Source organism: Lissotriton helveticus, chromosome 9 (genome assembly GCF_964261635.1).
Source record: "Lissotriton helveticus chromosome 9, aLisHel1.1, whole genome shotgun sequence".
NCBI classification, from domain to species: Eukaryota; Metazoa; Chordata; class Amphibia; order Caudata; family Salamandridae; genus Lissotriton; species Lissotriton helveticus.
In genome coordinates this window covers 176,834,876-176,853,426 of record NC_136070.1, presented here as the reverse complement: position 1 = coordinate 176,853,426, position 18,551 = coordinate 176,834,876, and the positions used below count along the sequence as shown (strand labels likewise).

At 45.5% G+C, this 18,551-nt stretch overlaps 1 protein-coding gene across 1 annotated transcript in view; it reads left to right on the top strand.

The window, feature by feature from the left end:
- NEMF (nuclear export mediator factor) overlaps positions 1 to 18,551 on the top strand; it is a 546,593-nt gene that overhangs the window by 281,049 nt on the left and 246,993 nt on the right. The window contains exons 12-13 of the mRNA XM_078659711.1: positions 3,729 to 3,806; positions 10,819 to 11,027. Of these exons, the coding sequence (XP_078515837.1) occupies positions 3,729 to 3,806; positions 10,819 to 11,027 (287 nt within the window). The remainder of the gene's footprint in view (positions 1 to 3,728; positions 3,807 to 10,818; positions 11,028 to 18,551) is intronic.

The window sequence follows — 18,551 nt, the reverse complement described above, 5'->3', positions numbered from 1 at the left end:
GTTTAAAGCTGTTTTGTCTATTTTGCTCCTTGCCCTAAGTCTAGATTTTACCGGGCTCGGGGCCTGTTCAGGTGTCCCATTAATTAGGCTATCGTTTATTGAGGAAGTGTCACTATCTGGCTGCGTCACCGTTAATTGGCCAGGTGGGGGGTTGTTAGTGACTCATTACTCAATAGGAATGGGGAGGCTATTGCTCTTCCAGATAGAGGATCCGTAGAGAGCCTTTGTTCAGCTAGGATGATTTCTTTATTAACAGCTGACTCGACCCTAGTCAAGTAAGCATCTAGGGTCCCAATCATCCCAGTTGTACCAGTTTCTTTTTCTTTGTGTGGTGCCATAATGGATTCCCCAGCCAATGAGACAAGTAATTTACCGTTTAAGTGACCTTAAACCAAACATAAAAAATAGTGAGTATATCAAAAAACAGAGTAGTATTAATACCATCTAAATTGGGACCAGCCAAGTATCAATTGTTTATAGTTCCTGTTATCCTCTGTACTATAATGTTGTTTCCGTGCGTTCTTTGTGCCTTTGAAGTCCCAACCAGTGTGCAAGCACTCAATGTCAATGTGAGTCAGGTTTTAGCACAAACAGGAAAAACGATCAGACAGTCCCACTTAGTGCAATATCCATTAAGCAAGTTGCAATTATGCCTACTCACAGTATTTCTTACAGTAAGCTTTAGGGGGGTGGCCCAGCCCAGCCTCTTCTGGCCCCTGATGGCCACAGATGGTCCCGCCCTTGTCCCGGGCTTCTGCCGGCGCGCTCCCACAGTGCGTCCAGCGGGACAAGGGACCAAGAGGCCCTTTATGCGCCTCCTGGCGCTTCTGCACTACGTGTGCGACGTCCTTGCCGCTAACGGGGCTGCTGGGAGGTGTAGTCCGACCCACACGTTCTGCCACAGAGGGAGGGGGCTCGGCGGAGCCAAGCCCGGCCGAGCAGGAGAGCGGAGCAGAGCCCAGCCCGCAGATGCAGCCACACAGAGGGGGGCCCGGCGGAGCCAAGCCCGGCCGAGCAGGAGAGCGGAGCAGAGCCCGACCCGCAGATGCAGCCACACAGAACCCGGCCCGCAGGAACAGGTACAGCCCCAAAGAATTTAGTCAAATCAATAGAATCAATCACAGGGTCTATTAACCAATCTAGTGTTGGTAGGCGGCACCCATCGCTCTCTGCAGTGGTGGAACCTACAAAACGTATCAGTAGGCCGTCCTTTCATCTACCCTATTCCACAGATCGTGCTCACAGCAGACGCTTCTCAAACCTGTTGGCGGGCTCATCTTAAAGATTACACAATACAAGGCATGTGGAGCAACAAGTACAATGCCCTCCACATTAACTATCTAGAGCTTTTATATGTTTTCCCAGCGCTCACATTTTTTGAAACTCACCTCATAGCCCAAACTGTCCTTGTCCAAAAGGAACATGACAGCAATGTATTATGTGCAGAAGCAAGGGGGGACACTCTCTATCCAACAGTCAATACTCGCTCAAGCCATTTGGAATTTAGCGATCCATAACTACGCTTTTCCGCCTCTCCCGCTCATTCTATGGGTGGTTTGGAAACTCAAGCAAACATCCCTCACACTAATTCTGTTAGCTCCAACATGGACCCGTCAACCATGGCACATCACCCTTGTTGGAGCTGTCACTAGTTCCACATAAAAAACTGCACTTTACCTCCAGTCTCCTCACACAGAACCATGGAGAAGTCAGACACCCAAATCCCAAATAACTGCATTTAGTGATCTGGCTCCTGAAGTCATAGAGTTTGGTTATTTAAATCTACCAGCAGACTGTATTGATATTCTGAAAGAAGCCAGAAGGCCTACCACCAGAGCTTGCTATATAGCAAACTGGAAAAGATTTGTTGTATATTGCAATAACAACAAAATCAATCATTTTGATGCTTCTATACAAACACATTATTTGTTACGTGTTACATTTACAATGAACAGGACTAGCTTACACATCTATTTGTTTGCACCTTGCAGCAGTAGCTGCTTACTTACAAAATAGACACCATCTGTCACTATTCAGAGTTCCAGAAACCAAAGCCTTCATGGATGCTTAAAAAAGGTAATCCCACCAAGGATTCCTCCTGCCCCTGTGTGGAATCTCGACATTGTTCTCACAAGGCTCATGGGTCCACCTTTTGAACCATTACACAAGTGCCCTTTACAATTCCTCTCATGGAAAGTTGCTTTCCTCATTGCTATCTCATCACTGAGGAGACTTGGTGAGCTACAGGCATTAACTTTAGAAGAACCTTTCAGCTACACAAAGATAGGATAGTTCTCCGCACCAACCCAAATTCCTTCCCAAGGAAGTTTCTGCCTTTCATATAAACCAATCAGTTAAGGTACCAGTTTTCTTCCCTCAACCCTATTCTGTGGCAGAATGCTCTCTTCACACACTTGATGTTAAAAGAGCTTTACTGTACTACATAAGTAGGGCAAAAGACTTTCGCAAAACAAAACAACTGTTTGTTGCATTTGCTCCACCTCACAAAGGCAATCCTATCTCAAAATCTAGTATTGCCAGATGGGTTGTGAAATGTATTCAAACTTCCCATTTTAAAGCTAAAAGAACTTTAACCATACCCCCTAGAGCGCATTCCACTCGCAAAATAGGGGCGTCAGTGGCCAAGCAGTACTAAAAACACTGTTCCAAACAATTGCAACATCTAGGTTAGCCACCGCTTTGGGAGTAGACTGCTTTGTAGTCCATGCAAAGCATGTTTATCTACAGCACACATGCCTCGAACAGATAATGTTACTTACCCAGCAAGCATCTGTTCTTGGCATGTAGAGCTGTAGATTCACATGCGCCCACCTGCCTCCCCTGGTACCTGTAGTTGTTGCAGTTCTTAATTATACATTCACACGCATGGACATCTCTATACTACACTTACTTACTCCATTCTCACCCCCTTGCGGAAAAACAATCTAACAGTGGAATAGATGACCATGCGTACTATCAGTGAAAGGAGGAGTCACCTTACCTCGTGACTATGAAAGACTTCTTCGAAGAAAAACAACTTGCAAACACCCGGACCCAACAGTTGATGGCAGGAGGTGCAAAGCATGCGAATCTACAGCTCTACATGCCAAAAACAGATGCTTACTGGGTAAGTAACATTAGCCTTACTCTAGTTTTCTAACTCTGGATAGGACTCCTGTTGTGATGTGTTGTCACTGTGTTGCTGTTTGAAGTGTTGCACAAATACTTTACTCATTGCCTATGAGTTAAGCTTGACTGCTCTGTTCCAAGCGGCCTGAGGGTTGAGCACAGATTAATGTAGGGATTCCTTGTGACTGCTGCCTAAGAAGAATTGCATTTGCTGCTTGAGAAGGGTCTCACCCCCTGAATCAGTAACCACATTTCTTACATGAATGCACCATTAAGCCATATTGAAGAAAACATTAATGAAAACTACCCTTAAAGGAAATACAGTTTGCACTGTTGAGAAAGTTTGTTCTCATAGGATATCATCATTGTACAACATAGGTTACGCTGCAGAAAATTATAGTTGTTTCTTTTGATTTATTGCTCTGTAAAACAATAAAATATCTTTAAAATAGTTCTGTTGCTCAACGAATTGTAATACCATAATGAATGTGAATATTGTTTTCTATCCCATGATTGAAATATTGTTATGACATATGATCAAGCAAACAATTAGTTTTTTAGACTGATTCTTTACTTTGTTCTTTTTCTGTTTGTGAAAGGAAAAACAAGCTTTAAAGAAGTTGGACAATGTCCGAAAGGATCATGAACAGAGGCTGGAATCTCTTCAGCAGGCCCAGGTACAGTTGTTAAAATATACTCTATGTAATTCTGTTTTTTGTTCCATTTTCTCAACAGCAATGTTTGCATTATTTTTTGCATGTAGTTCTCATGTTTTATCCTGGAGCAAGGAAGTAACACAAAGCCATATCCTCTATCCAAATAACACCTTAATTGCTGAGCCTGTGAGTGCTTAGCCCATGTTTTGATGTTTAGGGCACTTTGCACTTAAGCCTTCAGAATGTATTTTACCACAAAAGGTATCCACACGGACATTGCATAGGTCTCATTCCTGGTCCAAGTTCTGGATCCTGGTATCAGGACCACTACTTTTTCTGCTCCGACATGAAAGTGAAGTGCTCCCATACCGCCACTCTGGCTCAAAAAAGAAGGCAAAAGTGCATCTTGATCTGACACATACACCATTAAGGTTGCCAGTCCTGCAGCTCATACCTCAACTAATCCCAATGTGTCCCTAGCACCACAGGCCATCTTCTACCTTGCAGCATATCAAAGCCTTCAAAGAAGCAATGCTGCAAATCTGTAATGCATTTCTGACTCCTCGTGGAGAACCTTCAGCCCCCCTTGAGCCGCTGGGGCCTCGAGTCAGGTTACCACCAGCAGATTCTCTCCTCAACACTGTTAGCTACCTTGGGACCTGTTACCAGTTCTGTACGGACACCGGTACAAGTTTCCACACTGGCCCCACTGTCCACGCTGTTTTCCACCTCAATGATGCCATTGCTGTCTCCCTCCGCGTTGATCGATGACTCATTACCAATGTAAATGTGGGACGCCAAGGAGATGTTGCCCAAGCTCAACCAATGTTACAATACGAAATAACTAAAGTGCAACCATCTGCAATGTTACTTGATTCTAACCCAACAGCTCTACCACAACACAATTACCAGCAGAAGCTCCTTTTTCCTTAAGTGTCTGACCCGGTACCAGAACAGAGAGCACCCTACGATACTGCTGATGATGGGAAGGAGGATTGCTTGCTTCCTCCTCACTATACTGCTCTGTGACTCCTGTACTTTGATTTACGATATTCTAGAGGACTTGACACTGCCCCTGAAACAAAGCTTGACTGGCCACGTGCACCATTAATGGAGGAGAGTCCACATTTGTGGTGTTTGTTTTGAAGGGGAGCCGATCTACTAGAATTACAATTGCCCTCTATTAAGACTCAAACAAATGTTCTAATGGAAATTTTCCAATTTGGGCTTGCCACTTCTCAGCCCTTGCTCTCATTCATTGATGCTCTCACAGAGGGCTAGATGGCTGGTAATTGAAACCATTTTCTTCTCTGCCTGTTAGTTGGCAGGTAGCTGGGCGACAAAGGCATGCACCTAGCGACCCATATTTCCTCCTCATCAAGCACCCCACCCTGGAAAGTCTCATTGAGCCAGCTTTGATCAGTAAGGTAAACTCTAACTTCTTTTCGAACAATCCCTCTGTTAGAGAATGCAAACAGATTAATGCTGTAGGTAAACAAATGTTTTATTCTGCCCGCTAAACACTGCGGTTCATAAACCCAACCTCTCATTTAGACCGATACAAGCACGCCTTTTGGAACGCGGTCAACAAAATCTCTTCATTGGAAGACCTTAGTCCCTCCCTGGCTCTGGCAAACTATGATGGGGAGGATGTAGCAAAATGTGTTTTCTGTGCAGGTCCGCTCACCTTAGATTGCATTAGGAAAGCGGTGGCCACCAGTGTAATGGTTCGAAGGCACATCTGGACAACTTAACCAGATTCTTTGGCAACATACAAGTATTTCTTGTGGAAATGCTCTTTGATGGGTCCTGACTGTTCAGAGAGAAGGCATACTCCGCATTAGAAATGTTCAAATAGGCAAGCTACTGCTATTCAATCCTACAAACCACTTTTCCCATCAATTCTGTAAATTTAGAGGTCATTCCAGGAGGCAAGCCTATAGGGAACAGCAGCTTCTGCTACCAATGATGTAGTTGACCATCCAATCCTTTTGGGCTCCGGACTTGGCACCAGCTGACATCGCACAGGACAGAAGGGGCATCAGCCCTCCGATTCCTCCGCCCCTGGTGCAACAGCTACCAAGCTTCTTTAGTTTTTCCTCAACAATTTATGTGCAGCAGTGGGAGGCAAGATTAATTATTTCCTCCAAGGCTGATATTCCATCATACCTTATGATGTGTCTTACAAATATAGCCCTGGCTTTTATTTATTCTCCGCCAACCTTCCTCCCACTACAAAACAAATTTCAGAGTAGGTACTGCAGGAAGTAATGCCAACAAACAGCTTTTGAATTCTGAGAGAGGCAAGGACTGTTATTCAAGCTACTACTCGTTCCGAAAAAAGGCAGGGTCCACAGCCTTTCCTAGACCTTTGACTAGCGAATACCTTACTGCAGAAGAATGAATTCAAAATGTTTACATTGATTAATATTCTACCTGCCATGAACCTACGAGATGTTATGTTATGTTATGTTATGTTAGGCTAGCTTATATAGCGCATGGCTACCCCAGCAACGGGGCGTCCCAGCGCTTGCGGACATGCCTGAGGGCAAGGCAACCTAGCCCATAGAAGTGACGTGTAGCACCTTTTTAGATACCCTAGGTAGAGGGGCACAACCAGGTTTTAATTTTTTTCCTAAAGGACAGGTAGTTCTTTGTGGCACGCACTTCAGAGGGGATCGAATTCCACAGTTTCAGCGCTAAATAACTGAAGGATCGACCGCCAGCTCTGCTCCTCCGGATTCTGATAGTACTGGCAAGATGAAGGTCTGCCGAGCGGAGGGCACGTGTAGGAACATAGAAGGAACACAGACCTCGCAGATTTGAGGACCAGAGCAATGGAGAATTTTGTGCATTAGACAGAGGGTCTTGAAGTGGATGCGTTGTTTCACCGGAAGCCAGTGTAAACACCGCAGGATTTGGGACGTGTGACAGTGTTTTGGTAGAGCAAACAAAGTGCGTGCGGCAGCATTTTGGGCCCTTAGGAGTCTGTTGATAGCTGTTGGAGCCAAGCATTAAGCCATTACAGTAATCTATATGCGATAGGACAAGGGCTTGGACAATTGTCTGGCGTACAGATGGTTAAAAAAAAAACAATATGGGTTTAAGAGACCGTAGGCGACCATAACACGTGCCAGCCACTCTTTTTGCGTGGGACTCTAGGGCAGGTGAGTTGTCCACAATCACGCCCAAGTTTTTTACTTCCTTCTTAGGGATGGGAGGTGGGGCTAACGTGGGGGGCCACCAGAGGTCATCCCACTTGTGTGTATCTTTGCCAATCAGAAGTACCTCAGTTTTTGATGAATTTAACTGCAGGCAATTCATGGTCATCCAGCTTGAGATGGCCAGAATATCTTCTTGAAATTTGGCTCGATCCACATCGATGTTATTGGATAAGGAGAAAATGAGTTGCGTATCGTCCGCGTATGAAATTAATTTGATCTTACGTTCTCTAGCCAGCAAGGCCAGAGGGCGGACATACACGTTGAACAACGTGGGGCTGAGCGCCGACCCCTGCGGGACACCACAGCACAGCGGGAGTCTGCTGAATGAGTACGGCTGAGCATGGACCTGGAAGGAGCGGTCCGATAGAAAGGACACAAACCAATCCAGGGCTCCATCACGGACTCCGATCTCCCAGAGTCTTCTCAGTAGAATCTCATGGAAGACCGTGTCGAACGCCGCACTCAAATCCAGCAGAACTAAAACCGACGTGCTACCCAGATCTTGTGTCGCCCTCAGTTGTTCCGTGACGGCCAGCAGGGCGGATTCCGTGCTGTGATTAGACCGGAATCCGTTTTGCGATTCATCCAGAATCCCGTTACTCTCTGAGTAGTTGGTCAGAATGGCATTCACGTGCGCTTCTGCCACCTTGGCCAGGTAAGATAACAGGGAGATAGGTCTAAATCTTTCAGGCCTGGAAGGGTCCAAGGCGGGCTTCTTCAGTAGAGGAACAACCTTAGCGTGTTTCCACGATTTAGGGATGATGGCGGACTGAAAAGATCTATTAATCAGTTCCCGACCCTCCACCAGGATAGGATCTTGGAATGCTTTAAACATTTCTGGTTTAACGGGATCTTCCGGAGACCCAGACTTGACTTTCACAGCCAGAAGTTCCATATTGGCCTGTGAGATAAGAGGGAGGGCAAGAAGTGAATAGGGGGGGTTCCGGTGAGTCTAAGGCTTGGTGGACAGTCGGGACAGGCCCGCCAGATTTAAAAGAGTTATAGATCCCTTGGACTTTATTGACAAAAAAACAGGCTATCTCTTCGCATTGCAGGTCAGATGATATCGTACAGCTAAGTCCCTCCGGTGGCTTAGTCATGTCCTTCACTAACGAGAAGATAGCTTTGGAACGGTTTACGCTAGAGCTGATATGTTCAGTTTAGTAGTTGGTCTTAACTTTCTTTATGAGTCTGTGATAAGCTTTGGTAGCGGATCTGAAGTTAGTTTTGGCCCAAGGATCATAAGATCGCCTCCAGATACGTTCCAATATCTTACATTGCTTTTTCTGACCTGCCAGTACCTCAGAGTACCAAGGGTGAGATGGTGCACTTGATATTGCATATGTTCCTATGTTCACCAGGCAGTCCCACAGGTGTTAACTGCGGTTGATGGTGGTCTAGGAACACTTTCAATTTACTATGCTTCCTTCTGGCCTCTTCTCAGCCTATATGGTGTTCACAAAAGCGTTGGCAGTGGTCGCTGCCCATCTTCAGAGATCAAGAGTACATATATTCCCATACCTTGATGCAGCTCATCACAGGCAGTCGCGGGCCACGTCAGGATGACGTGAAGTGACATTGTTGGGCCATACCATCAACAAGCTGAAGTCCCACATGATCCCCGCACTGAAACTTCTATTCATTGGTGTATTTTTGGTCACTGTGGCGTTCAAGGCTTTCCCTCCACCACTGTGAGTCCAGGACATTCATGGTATGATCCCACTATTTCAAGATCATCCTGGATCTTGGTGAGGATGGCTTTGAGATTTCTTGGAGTTTGTCCTGTGTAATGGATCCTCAAGAATTAGTGGGCTCAACAGATTGCAGAAGCCCATGTCAATAACGTCTATCTCAATTTCCGAGTTCCAATAATATTCTGGACCCATCGCAGAACGGATTTCAACCGGGCCATAGCACCGAAACGGCTCTGTTGGCTACCACTGAACATCTCCGGTCAATCCTTGATGCTGGTCAAAGTGCAGCGCTGTTTCTGTTAGATCTTAGCGCTGCCTTTGATACGGTGTCACATGGCATCCTTCTTCACCAATTAGAGGCAGCAGGGTTTACTGGGACGGCCCTAGAATGGTTCAGGTCGTTCTTAACAGAGAGATCTTTCCGTGTGTCCGCCCCCCCGTTCCTCTCCCAGTCCCACTCCATCGGACAGGGGGTTCCACAGGGCTCAGCATTGAGCCCGTCGCTGTTTAATCTTTATGTTCAGCCTCTAGCTGCTGTCGCTAAATTGTGGGACCTTACGATGGTCTCCTATGCTGACGACACGCAGCTTGTTGTCACCTTAATTGAGGGGCTTTCGACAACGGCTACTAGATTCAGAGACGGGATGGCGGCGGTGGCACAATGAATGGCCAATAATTGTCTGCAATTAAATGCAAGCAAAACAAAGGTTCTACTGGTGGGAAAAAATGCTGCTCTATGGAATGAACACTGGTGGCCATCCCTCCTTGGAGTTATGCCCATGCCTAAGACAGTGGTAAAGAATCTTGGGGTCTGGATGGATTCTACTCTTAGTTTCCAGACCCACACAAAGAAGGTTGCTGCCACTTGTGTCGGCCTGTTACGGGGCCTTAAACCTCTTTTAAAACATTTTGACCCGTCGGTACGACAGTTAATTGTGCAGACAACTATACTATCTCGCTTGGACTAAGCCAGCTCCCTGCTCCTAGGGGCAAATAAAGCAGAGATACTTCGGCTGCAACAAGTACAAAACTCCGCAGCTAGAACACTGGTGGAGCTCCCCCGCTCCTGCCATGTGGGGGCTCCTATTCGAGGGCTGCACTGGCTTCCGATGGAGAAGCGGATCCATTTTAAAGCACCATGTATATCCTTTAAGATCTTAAAAACTGCCAGCCCGTTCGCTGGGGCAGCACTTGCTGATTGTCCCTCGGATCCAACTTTGCCGGGTAGGAGGGCGTTCGTTTCGCTGTCTGGCCGCCAAATTATGGAATTCGCTGCCTGTACATATTCGTGGTATGGAGGGCCAGCTCGCTTTCAGGAAAGCCATTAAAACTTTCCTCTTCCCCTCAGTGTAGTCTATTGGTTTCGTGACGCCTGTTACGATCTTTGCGGCTGTGTGTGCTATTTCGATCCTTGCAGCGCCGGGACGCCCCTTTGCTGGGGCCGCTGCGCGCTATAGAAAAATGGATAACATAACATAACATAACATAAGCCTTCAAGTATTCCTTTCTGACCTCATTTTTAAAATCCGGCCCAACACATTATTTTATACTCATTTTCAAAACACTTACGGGTACAATTGAAAAAGTATGTCTTGAATAGCCCAACAGAATCATATGTGAAATTGAGATAAATGCAGGATTTAAATAATAACCATTCTCAGTCCTCCGTCACCATGGATTTGAAGGTAATCTTTTTGCCCATGGTAGCCACTTCAAATTCACCAATACAAAATGTTTGCATGATCTTTATGAGGCATGATTTTAACTATTGAGCGCTGCTCAAAATGAAAACTATTACCAACAGCTAGATCTCTCCTATTTGCAGCTGTTTCTCCATTTCGTGGTCCAGTAGACCCTACAGTGACCATGCAGGAGTTCCATATTTTTCTAGAAATTAAGAATCCTCTAGCTGGGTGGTTGTTTTAATGATAGTGGATATGGTGCTCAGATAATAAAGAGAATAACTTCTTCTGATCTTACAGTCCACTCATTTACAAGTATTGAAAATGGGTTTAATGCCTAAGGTGTAATTTCTCAACTCTTTGTGTAAGCAGTTTTAACTAACATATTGAAGCTCTACGTATCAGTAAGTTATTTTGCTTTTTTGTATTAAAGGAAATTGATAAAGTTAAAGGAGAATTCATTGAGATGAACCTGGATATCGTTGACAAAGCTATCCAAGTGGTACGCAGTGCCTTAGCCAACCAGATTGACTGGGCTGAAATTGGGATAATTGTAAAAGAGGCCCAGGTGCAAGGGGACCCGGTCGCCCTGGCAATAAAAGAGTTAAAGTTACAGACAAATCACATCACAATGCTGCTAAAGTAAGTATACGTTTACCGTCTACTATCGTCATAGGCTTGTGAACTTTAATTCTGCCATGCCAACTTTGATCTGTTGAACATTTAAAGTGGAGTCCGTATGTTTGTGTTGGCAGCACAGTATGATAGGTTTATTGTTAGTGTCATCACCTTTTCAGAATGGCAATTAGTGTCCAGTATTCATTAGGATATAACTTGTTTGTGGTATGAGTTGTTTTATGATTGCTGAATAACATCTCTGGGATGTACTGGCTTTCACTTAATCAGCAGAAGATTCATGCATGTGACTTACGTGAGGTGACCTGGTGTAGGCCAGGTTTTGGTGCAGAGCAAGCTCAGGGTCCGAAAAAGAAATAAAAATCCACAAAGAATGAAAAAACTATTTAGCAATCTTGTATGTTCTAGATTGAAGATGACGAATAAAGCAGGTACAGATAAGACATCAAGCCCTTCTTGAAACAGGCAGAGAAAAGAGTCTAATACAACTCTTTCAAAAACAAGCAATCTGATTGGAATCTAGCTGCAAACAAAAGTGGAGCAAAAAGCGGAGACAAGAATTGAAGTGGCATGGTGTACAAAATAATGATGAACTGAGATGCGGCCCTGAAAAATGATCAGTGGCTGAGATTAATACAGGCATTTCACCCATAACTTTTTTAAAGTACTTAAACATTTTGGAAAGGGACACACATAAAGATAGCCATGTCTGCTTCCTCTGTAATATGGCTTTTCATCATCATCAGAAACATTTCACATTTTACATCTCTTTTGCTTTATGATCTTGCATGCTCCGACCTTCGCTGTCGGTGTTGCGCACAGACTACAGTACACACATCAGCTTGACCCCCAACCCGATAAACACCACTGCGTTCAGGGCACAGACGCCTGCCCCTGGAGTTCTTTGTTAAGGTAGTTATACTGCCATACAGTGCAAAACTTTAACAATTTAACAAAGTCTCATCATGGCCCAAAAATATATTGGAACATTCTGATTTTCATTGGTGATCATCGTTTTAATCACTCTACCTTTTCGTCTGTGACTTAAGACCTCGTTTTTGTGTGTGTAACATACTGTATTCGAATTCCCAAACTAAGTCCATCTCCTGGAGTGAGCAGTAACTGCTTGCCCAAAATACTGTGGTATTCATATCCTGCAAATTATCTGACCAGAGATAAATGATAGCTTCTAGCACAGCTACTACACAGTAATTTCTAGCTTGCTAAAGGCTTAGAGGAATTGCCTCCTACTTCATGAAATAAATATGTATGTGTATTTTCCATGTTCTGCATCCCATGTTAGCCAAAAAGAAGATAAATATATTTTTCTGAAGAAAGGCAAGAATTGAAACCTTAATTAGACAAACAAAGTGATTTCTTTTTATTTACTTGCTTTTGTGAAACAAGTTTATTTCTATAGGCAATAATCAAATGAGCTCCAAAAAAAATCATGCGGAACTTTTTGATCGTTAAGGCAAACATCTTATCTCCCATCCCCTATAAACTACGGTTCCGAATGCCAGCCGGCCAGTCTTGGGTTAATGTCTTTTGATAGCCTAAATTAAAAATTTAGAACTAACAATCCGATGGAATAACACATATGAAGAGTATGCATTGTCTGTTTCATATATGCTGCCTCCCAAAAAAAAATATCAATCTCTGTAGCAGGGTTTTTATTGTTACATACAAAACACAAGCATTTTACCATAACATTTATTCACCAAAATATAAGATACACGTAGTGCACATTGAAACTTCACGAATGCAAGTTTGTACAAACAAATGTGTTATACTGTACATTAAGACTGGCAAAGTTTGGGCACATATGTGTGCATGAAGTATTTAGTAGTAATTTCTGAGATGCTGGTATAGATGATGTGTCATCAGCCAAATATATTGCAGATGTTCCTGAGTTGCTGCTCCTTCTGTATCATAGCTAAAAGTGCAAGCTGATATGTCTGAAATAATCCCAGCATTAGTGTCCATCAGTCATTTGAGCCTCCTTGGCCCATGGAAGGCCTGTAGAGCTTTGGTGAAATCAGTCAAGTAAGAGCAGTTCTTCTAGGAGGCTAGTAGGGCTCTGTTAAGGTCTCTGGTATTCTAGGTGAACTGTGAGTGTTAAATGCAGTTAAAAGTACTAGAAATAAAAGTAGTGCAAATGTCTGGTTAGTCACACGGTGAGCCAGGTCAGGCTGCAGGTGCGGATATAGAATGAGTTACATTATAAGACTTGGGTACACTAAATTATTTGGCAATTCAGATTATATGCAGCAGTTCTAGACATTCCTGCTAACTATAGCCTGATCTCCTTACTGCCTTCTCTAGCCAAAACTTAAAAAAACACAGGTGAATAAACAGCTCTCTAGTTTTCTGGAAGTAAACAATTTGCTACACCCAAGCCAGTCTGGCTTTTTATAGCCCGATGTATACTGAGACGGCATTGGTGGAGACATCAAGAAATATTTGAGGAACTCTGAATGCCAGGGGAGTTGCTGTATTGATCATGATTGACTTAGTAGCAGCATTTGACACTGTCCCTCATTCAGTGCTGCTGGATCGTCTTCAGGCCATTGGAGTAACAGGGCAAGCTAAAAGGAGTCAATAAGTTTGGATTCCTCCATGCTCCGCTAGCCCATGTGCTGTACTGATGGAAGTTAATCTATATCGTACCCCTCTGCTCAACCAGCAGAAAACTTGGGAGCAAAAGTTGTCTCCGATGCGTATGATACACAACTGCTTTTGTCTTACAGCTGTTCTTCACTGGTTAGCAACTGCTCAACTTAAATGCAACGAAGAGTAAACAGCAATGTTCTTCTGTGAGATTCCACCAGATTTCTGGCAAACCTTTTGGCCAGATGATGCCTCTCCCACAGGACCTTGAAAGACACTATTAAAAATCTGGGTATTAAATTTGATATCAACCTGTCCTTTAGGCCTCAAGTAAAAGCATTGGTAGGCTCCTGTTTTGGGATTAAGAGGGCCCTAAATACATTTCTGCCTCTATTATCCTTCTCAGCAAAGAAACTGGTCATTCAGGCGCTGATAACATCCAGAATCTACTTTGGTCTACTGGCGTACCTGATGAACAGACTCCAAGTTATCCAAAATGCGACAGTCTGTCTCCTGCTAAATGTTCCTATGAGAACACGGATCTCGCCTTACTTACGGACATTATATTGGCTGCCCATCAGGCAAAGAGTCAAATTCAAAGCTCTTGTATTAGAGCATGCTGCCCTATTTCAATCTGGCAAAACCAAAGGGGATGATGGATGGATTGTTGAACATTGCAAGCACTCGCCCCCAGTCAACTGATCTGGGTTTAATCCATCATCATTCTTTAGCTCACTCTGCCACCCCAGTTCAGACATTGCCATATGCAAATCAGTCTGACCCTGTGCCTCATGGGGACAGCCCAGCCCGAACTGCCAAGCCATGTCTTCCCTTGACCGGAAACAAGCATCCTGGGACCGGTTTCTGGCTAATCAGCCGTCATCAGCCAGGCTAGCTTGAATCCAGTGGCAAAGTGAGGAAGGGACAAACGTCTGGGCATACCCTGACAATTTAGGGCGAACAAAGCAACAAAAAAAAAAGGGATGATGGACGGGGTGTTGAACATTGCAAGCACTCGCCACCAGTCAACTGATCTGGGTTTAATCCATCATCATTCTTTAGCTCACTCTGCCACCCCAGTTCAGACATGGCCATATGCAAGTCAGTCTGACCCTGTGCCTCATGGGAACAGTCCAGCTCAAACTACCAAGCCATGTCTTCCCTGGACCGGAAACAAGCATCCTGATCAGCTGATTGGTGATGTATAACACTCCTATTGACTTGAAGGCACTAATTGACTCCTGGCCGCTCACCTTCGTCCCGTCAGATCGACCCCTGTGACCCAGGTGGTTGTAGATGGGTGAAATAGGGAGGTGGAGTGAACAGGCATGAGCCCCTAGCGGCCTCAATTGAGGGCGTTACCTAATGTGTGCTAAAGTTTGGGACTTTTTAGACTGGGCGCAACGACTCCGTGAACTGTTTGGGGGGGAGGATAATTCTTTCCTGGCAAGTTGGCGCAGCCGGTGTGGGTGAGGGGGGAGGGGGGATAATTGTAATGTTCACTCCGAAGTATCATTGATATTTGCTTTGTACTTCAAAGATGGAGTTATTTCCTCGACGTTTTCCTTAATCAAATCTCCGACAGGTGCTTGACCACCGATTTATGTCATGTACACCGCTGTGCTCCATGGACAGTAGTAAGGCACGCCAGATTTTCAGACTAACCTCCTGGAATGTTCGAGGCCTCAATGACCCCAGAAAGCGTAGACAGATTTTGGGATATTTAGACAGGCACGGTATAAATGTAGCTCTCCTACAGGAGACGCACCTTGCTCCTGGACACACTGCGCAATTCGCCGCCAGATGGGCCACAAATCGCACCTTCTCGTCCTACTCTAATTACACTAGAGGCGTTACAATTCTAATAAAAAGAGGGGTGGCCTTTACACCCAAATGATAGAGAGGGCAGATTGTGTCTGGTGTGGGGACGCTTGCACACACACGATGTTTTATTCGCTAAATTTTATGGCCCTAAAGTAGACAATCCTTCCACTTTGCATTACGGAGTAAGATCCAAACACTGGGTATCACGCACGTAATTTGGGGTGGGGACTTTAACATGGCGCTTCGACCCGGCTTGGACAGATCACGACCACTCCCTTCACACTACACTAACACACATCGCACCCTCTGCGACATAATTGAGGGTAATCACTTGACTGATGCTTGGCGATACGTCATCCCGTGCTACGGGAAGGCACGCACTATTCTACCTTACACTGTACCTGGGCGCGTTTGGACTATGTCTTCATCTCTGCGGGGGTGGCTCCCTGGCTACTTCACGCATCCCACCTGGCCCGCACATTCTCCGATCATTCCCCAGTCCTCTTGGAATTACAGATTTCTCTTGAAAGCTCCCCATACCTGTCCTGGCGTCTCAACCCTGCACACCTCCGAGACCCGGTCTTCAAGGCCGAATTGGAACAAAATATTCGGGAATTTTTCGAACGCAACATTTCCTCTGTGGATAGCATTGTCACCGTCTGGGAAGCCTTTAAGGTAACCGTTAGGGGCTGGTGTATTGCCAAAGGAGGCGGCATTTTAAAATCCCTACGAACTGATCTGCATAATTTAGAAACCGAACTGAGAGATTTGGAGCGCTCCATTGATTGCTGCCCTGCAGACCTCAAGATTCATGCCCGTATGCTCGATAAACTTTCTGAGTACACACAAACGGCTGACAGGGAGAGTAAATTCCTGGGACGCCCACACATGGCCCGTGTGTACGGGGAGGGTGACAGACCTGGGAAAGCGTTAGCGAACGCGGTTAAGACCCCTGGATTTGCTAATTACGTCACTGAAATACATGATGAGGCTGGCAATATCCATAGGAACCTCCCTGACCTGATTCGCGTATTCCGGGACCATTACCAGGCGCTATACTCCTCGCACAGAACAGACCCTCTCGACCTCCCTACATACTTTGAGGATGTTGCACTAGCATGGTTGGGGAATGCTCAGCAGAAGTTTCTTCATGCAGAAATAGAATTGGATGAAATAAATGAAGCTATTATGGGCATGCGGTCAGGCAAGGCTCCGGGGTCGGATGGCCTCCCTATTGATTTTTATAAACTCTTTGCCCCCATTTTGGCCCCTATTCTGAAACAAGTATATTATACCGCACTGGAGGAAGGTAGTCTACCCCGTACTATGCGTGAAGCTCTCATCACCTCCCTGCTCAAGGGTGGTAAGCCCCCTTCCCATTGTGACTCCTATCGCCCGCTATCCCTTTTAAACTGTGACACCAAGATTCATGCCAAGGTGTTGGCTACACGACTTAACCTCCTCATGGAGCGCTTGGTACTGACGGACCAGGCCGGGTTTGTGTCCAACCGTGCTACCTCCTATAATCTTCGCACCCTCCATGCCGGGCTTCAGGACCTTAACCCTAAATGCGATGCCGTGGCGGTGTTCCTCAACGCTACCAAGGCCTTTGACTCACTAGAATGGGACTACCTACTTGGCACATTACAATATATGGGGATGTCCTTTAGTTTCCTGGACTGGGTGAAGCTGTTATATCACCAGCCCACAGCTACTGTGTTGCTCAATGGTTCTAGGTCCGCCCCGTTTAGTGTTCAGAGGGGCACCCGCCAAGGTTGCCCTCTATCCCCATCTTCTTTGCGATTGCGATCGAGCCCTTAGCTGCAACACTTCGTCAAAAACATAACCATCGATCCCTCATTTATAGTACCCGGTCAAATCTGCAATCTTCCCGCTTACAGATAATACGCATCCATTCCAACTCGACTACCCACTAGTGTGGGAGCAGGATGACTTGAAATACTTGGGCATCCGCATCACTAGGGTCAGGGAGGCACTGATGCGAGCCAACTATGGCACTGCACTGGATAAAATCACGGACAATGTTACTAAATGGCTGCACCTCCCTCTTTCCATGGCAGGCCGCATTGCATTAATTAAGATGACATTGCTGCCAAAATTATTATACCTTTTTGTAAACATCCCGTATCATCCCGGTAGCTTTTTTTTTCGCTCCCTCAGGTCCCAGATCACTAGATTAATTTGGGGGGGAAACAAGCACGTCTTAGTCTCGATACCCTTATGCTTCCCTTCCACCAAGGCGGGTTTGAAGTACCCAACTTTGAAAGTTACTATGATTGTGCCCAGGCGCACTTCGTCGTATACTGGTTTCATCCACCACCATATATGGCGCACCTGGCCGTTGAAGATGGTTATATGGCTCCCACAGTCCCAACTGGCTACATTCACACCCCGGTGGGACAAAGAAGCCGTGATCCCTCCACAGTAGATTGTAGGGTGCAGGCCTGAAACCGGCCGGTGCGGGCCCTAGATAGCCCATTTGTCTTTTCGCCCAACCTACCCTTGATAAATGATCCAAGGTTACAAGTCACCTGCGAAGTAATATGTCATAAACTGCTTAGGAAACTGGAAATTTACTGCTGGGGAGGCTTATATGTGCAGGGTACTTTCCGAACAACGGAGCAATTTTTTGGGGAGCAGTCCCCGTCTGTCATGGATGCCTTTTTATTTACTAGGCTAAGGCAAAACGTCCGAGCCCTTACCCCGTCATTCCCCACTTAGCCAGACACGTTTGCTCCACTTCACGCCATAGTACAACCCGAAACCCCACGACATGTAGTATCCATGCTCTACAAACATGCACAGGCCACACCTGGTGCCACTTCCATGAGGGCCAGAGCAGAGTGGGATGTGGACCTTGATGCGCCGCTGACAGATGAACAATGGGAAACGGGTTGCACTCAAACACGTGTGATTACAGGCAATAATAGACTGCGGCTACTACATTATAAATGTCTTCATAGGATATATCATACACCTGCCAGACTGAAAATGTTTTATTTGCGCGAATCAGATTGCTGCCTCCGCTGCGGCGCGGCTGGTGCGGATTTTATACACCTTGCCTGGTTCTGCCCC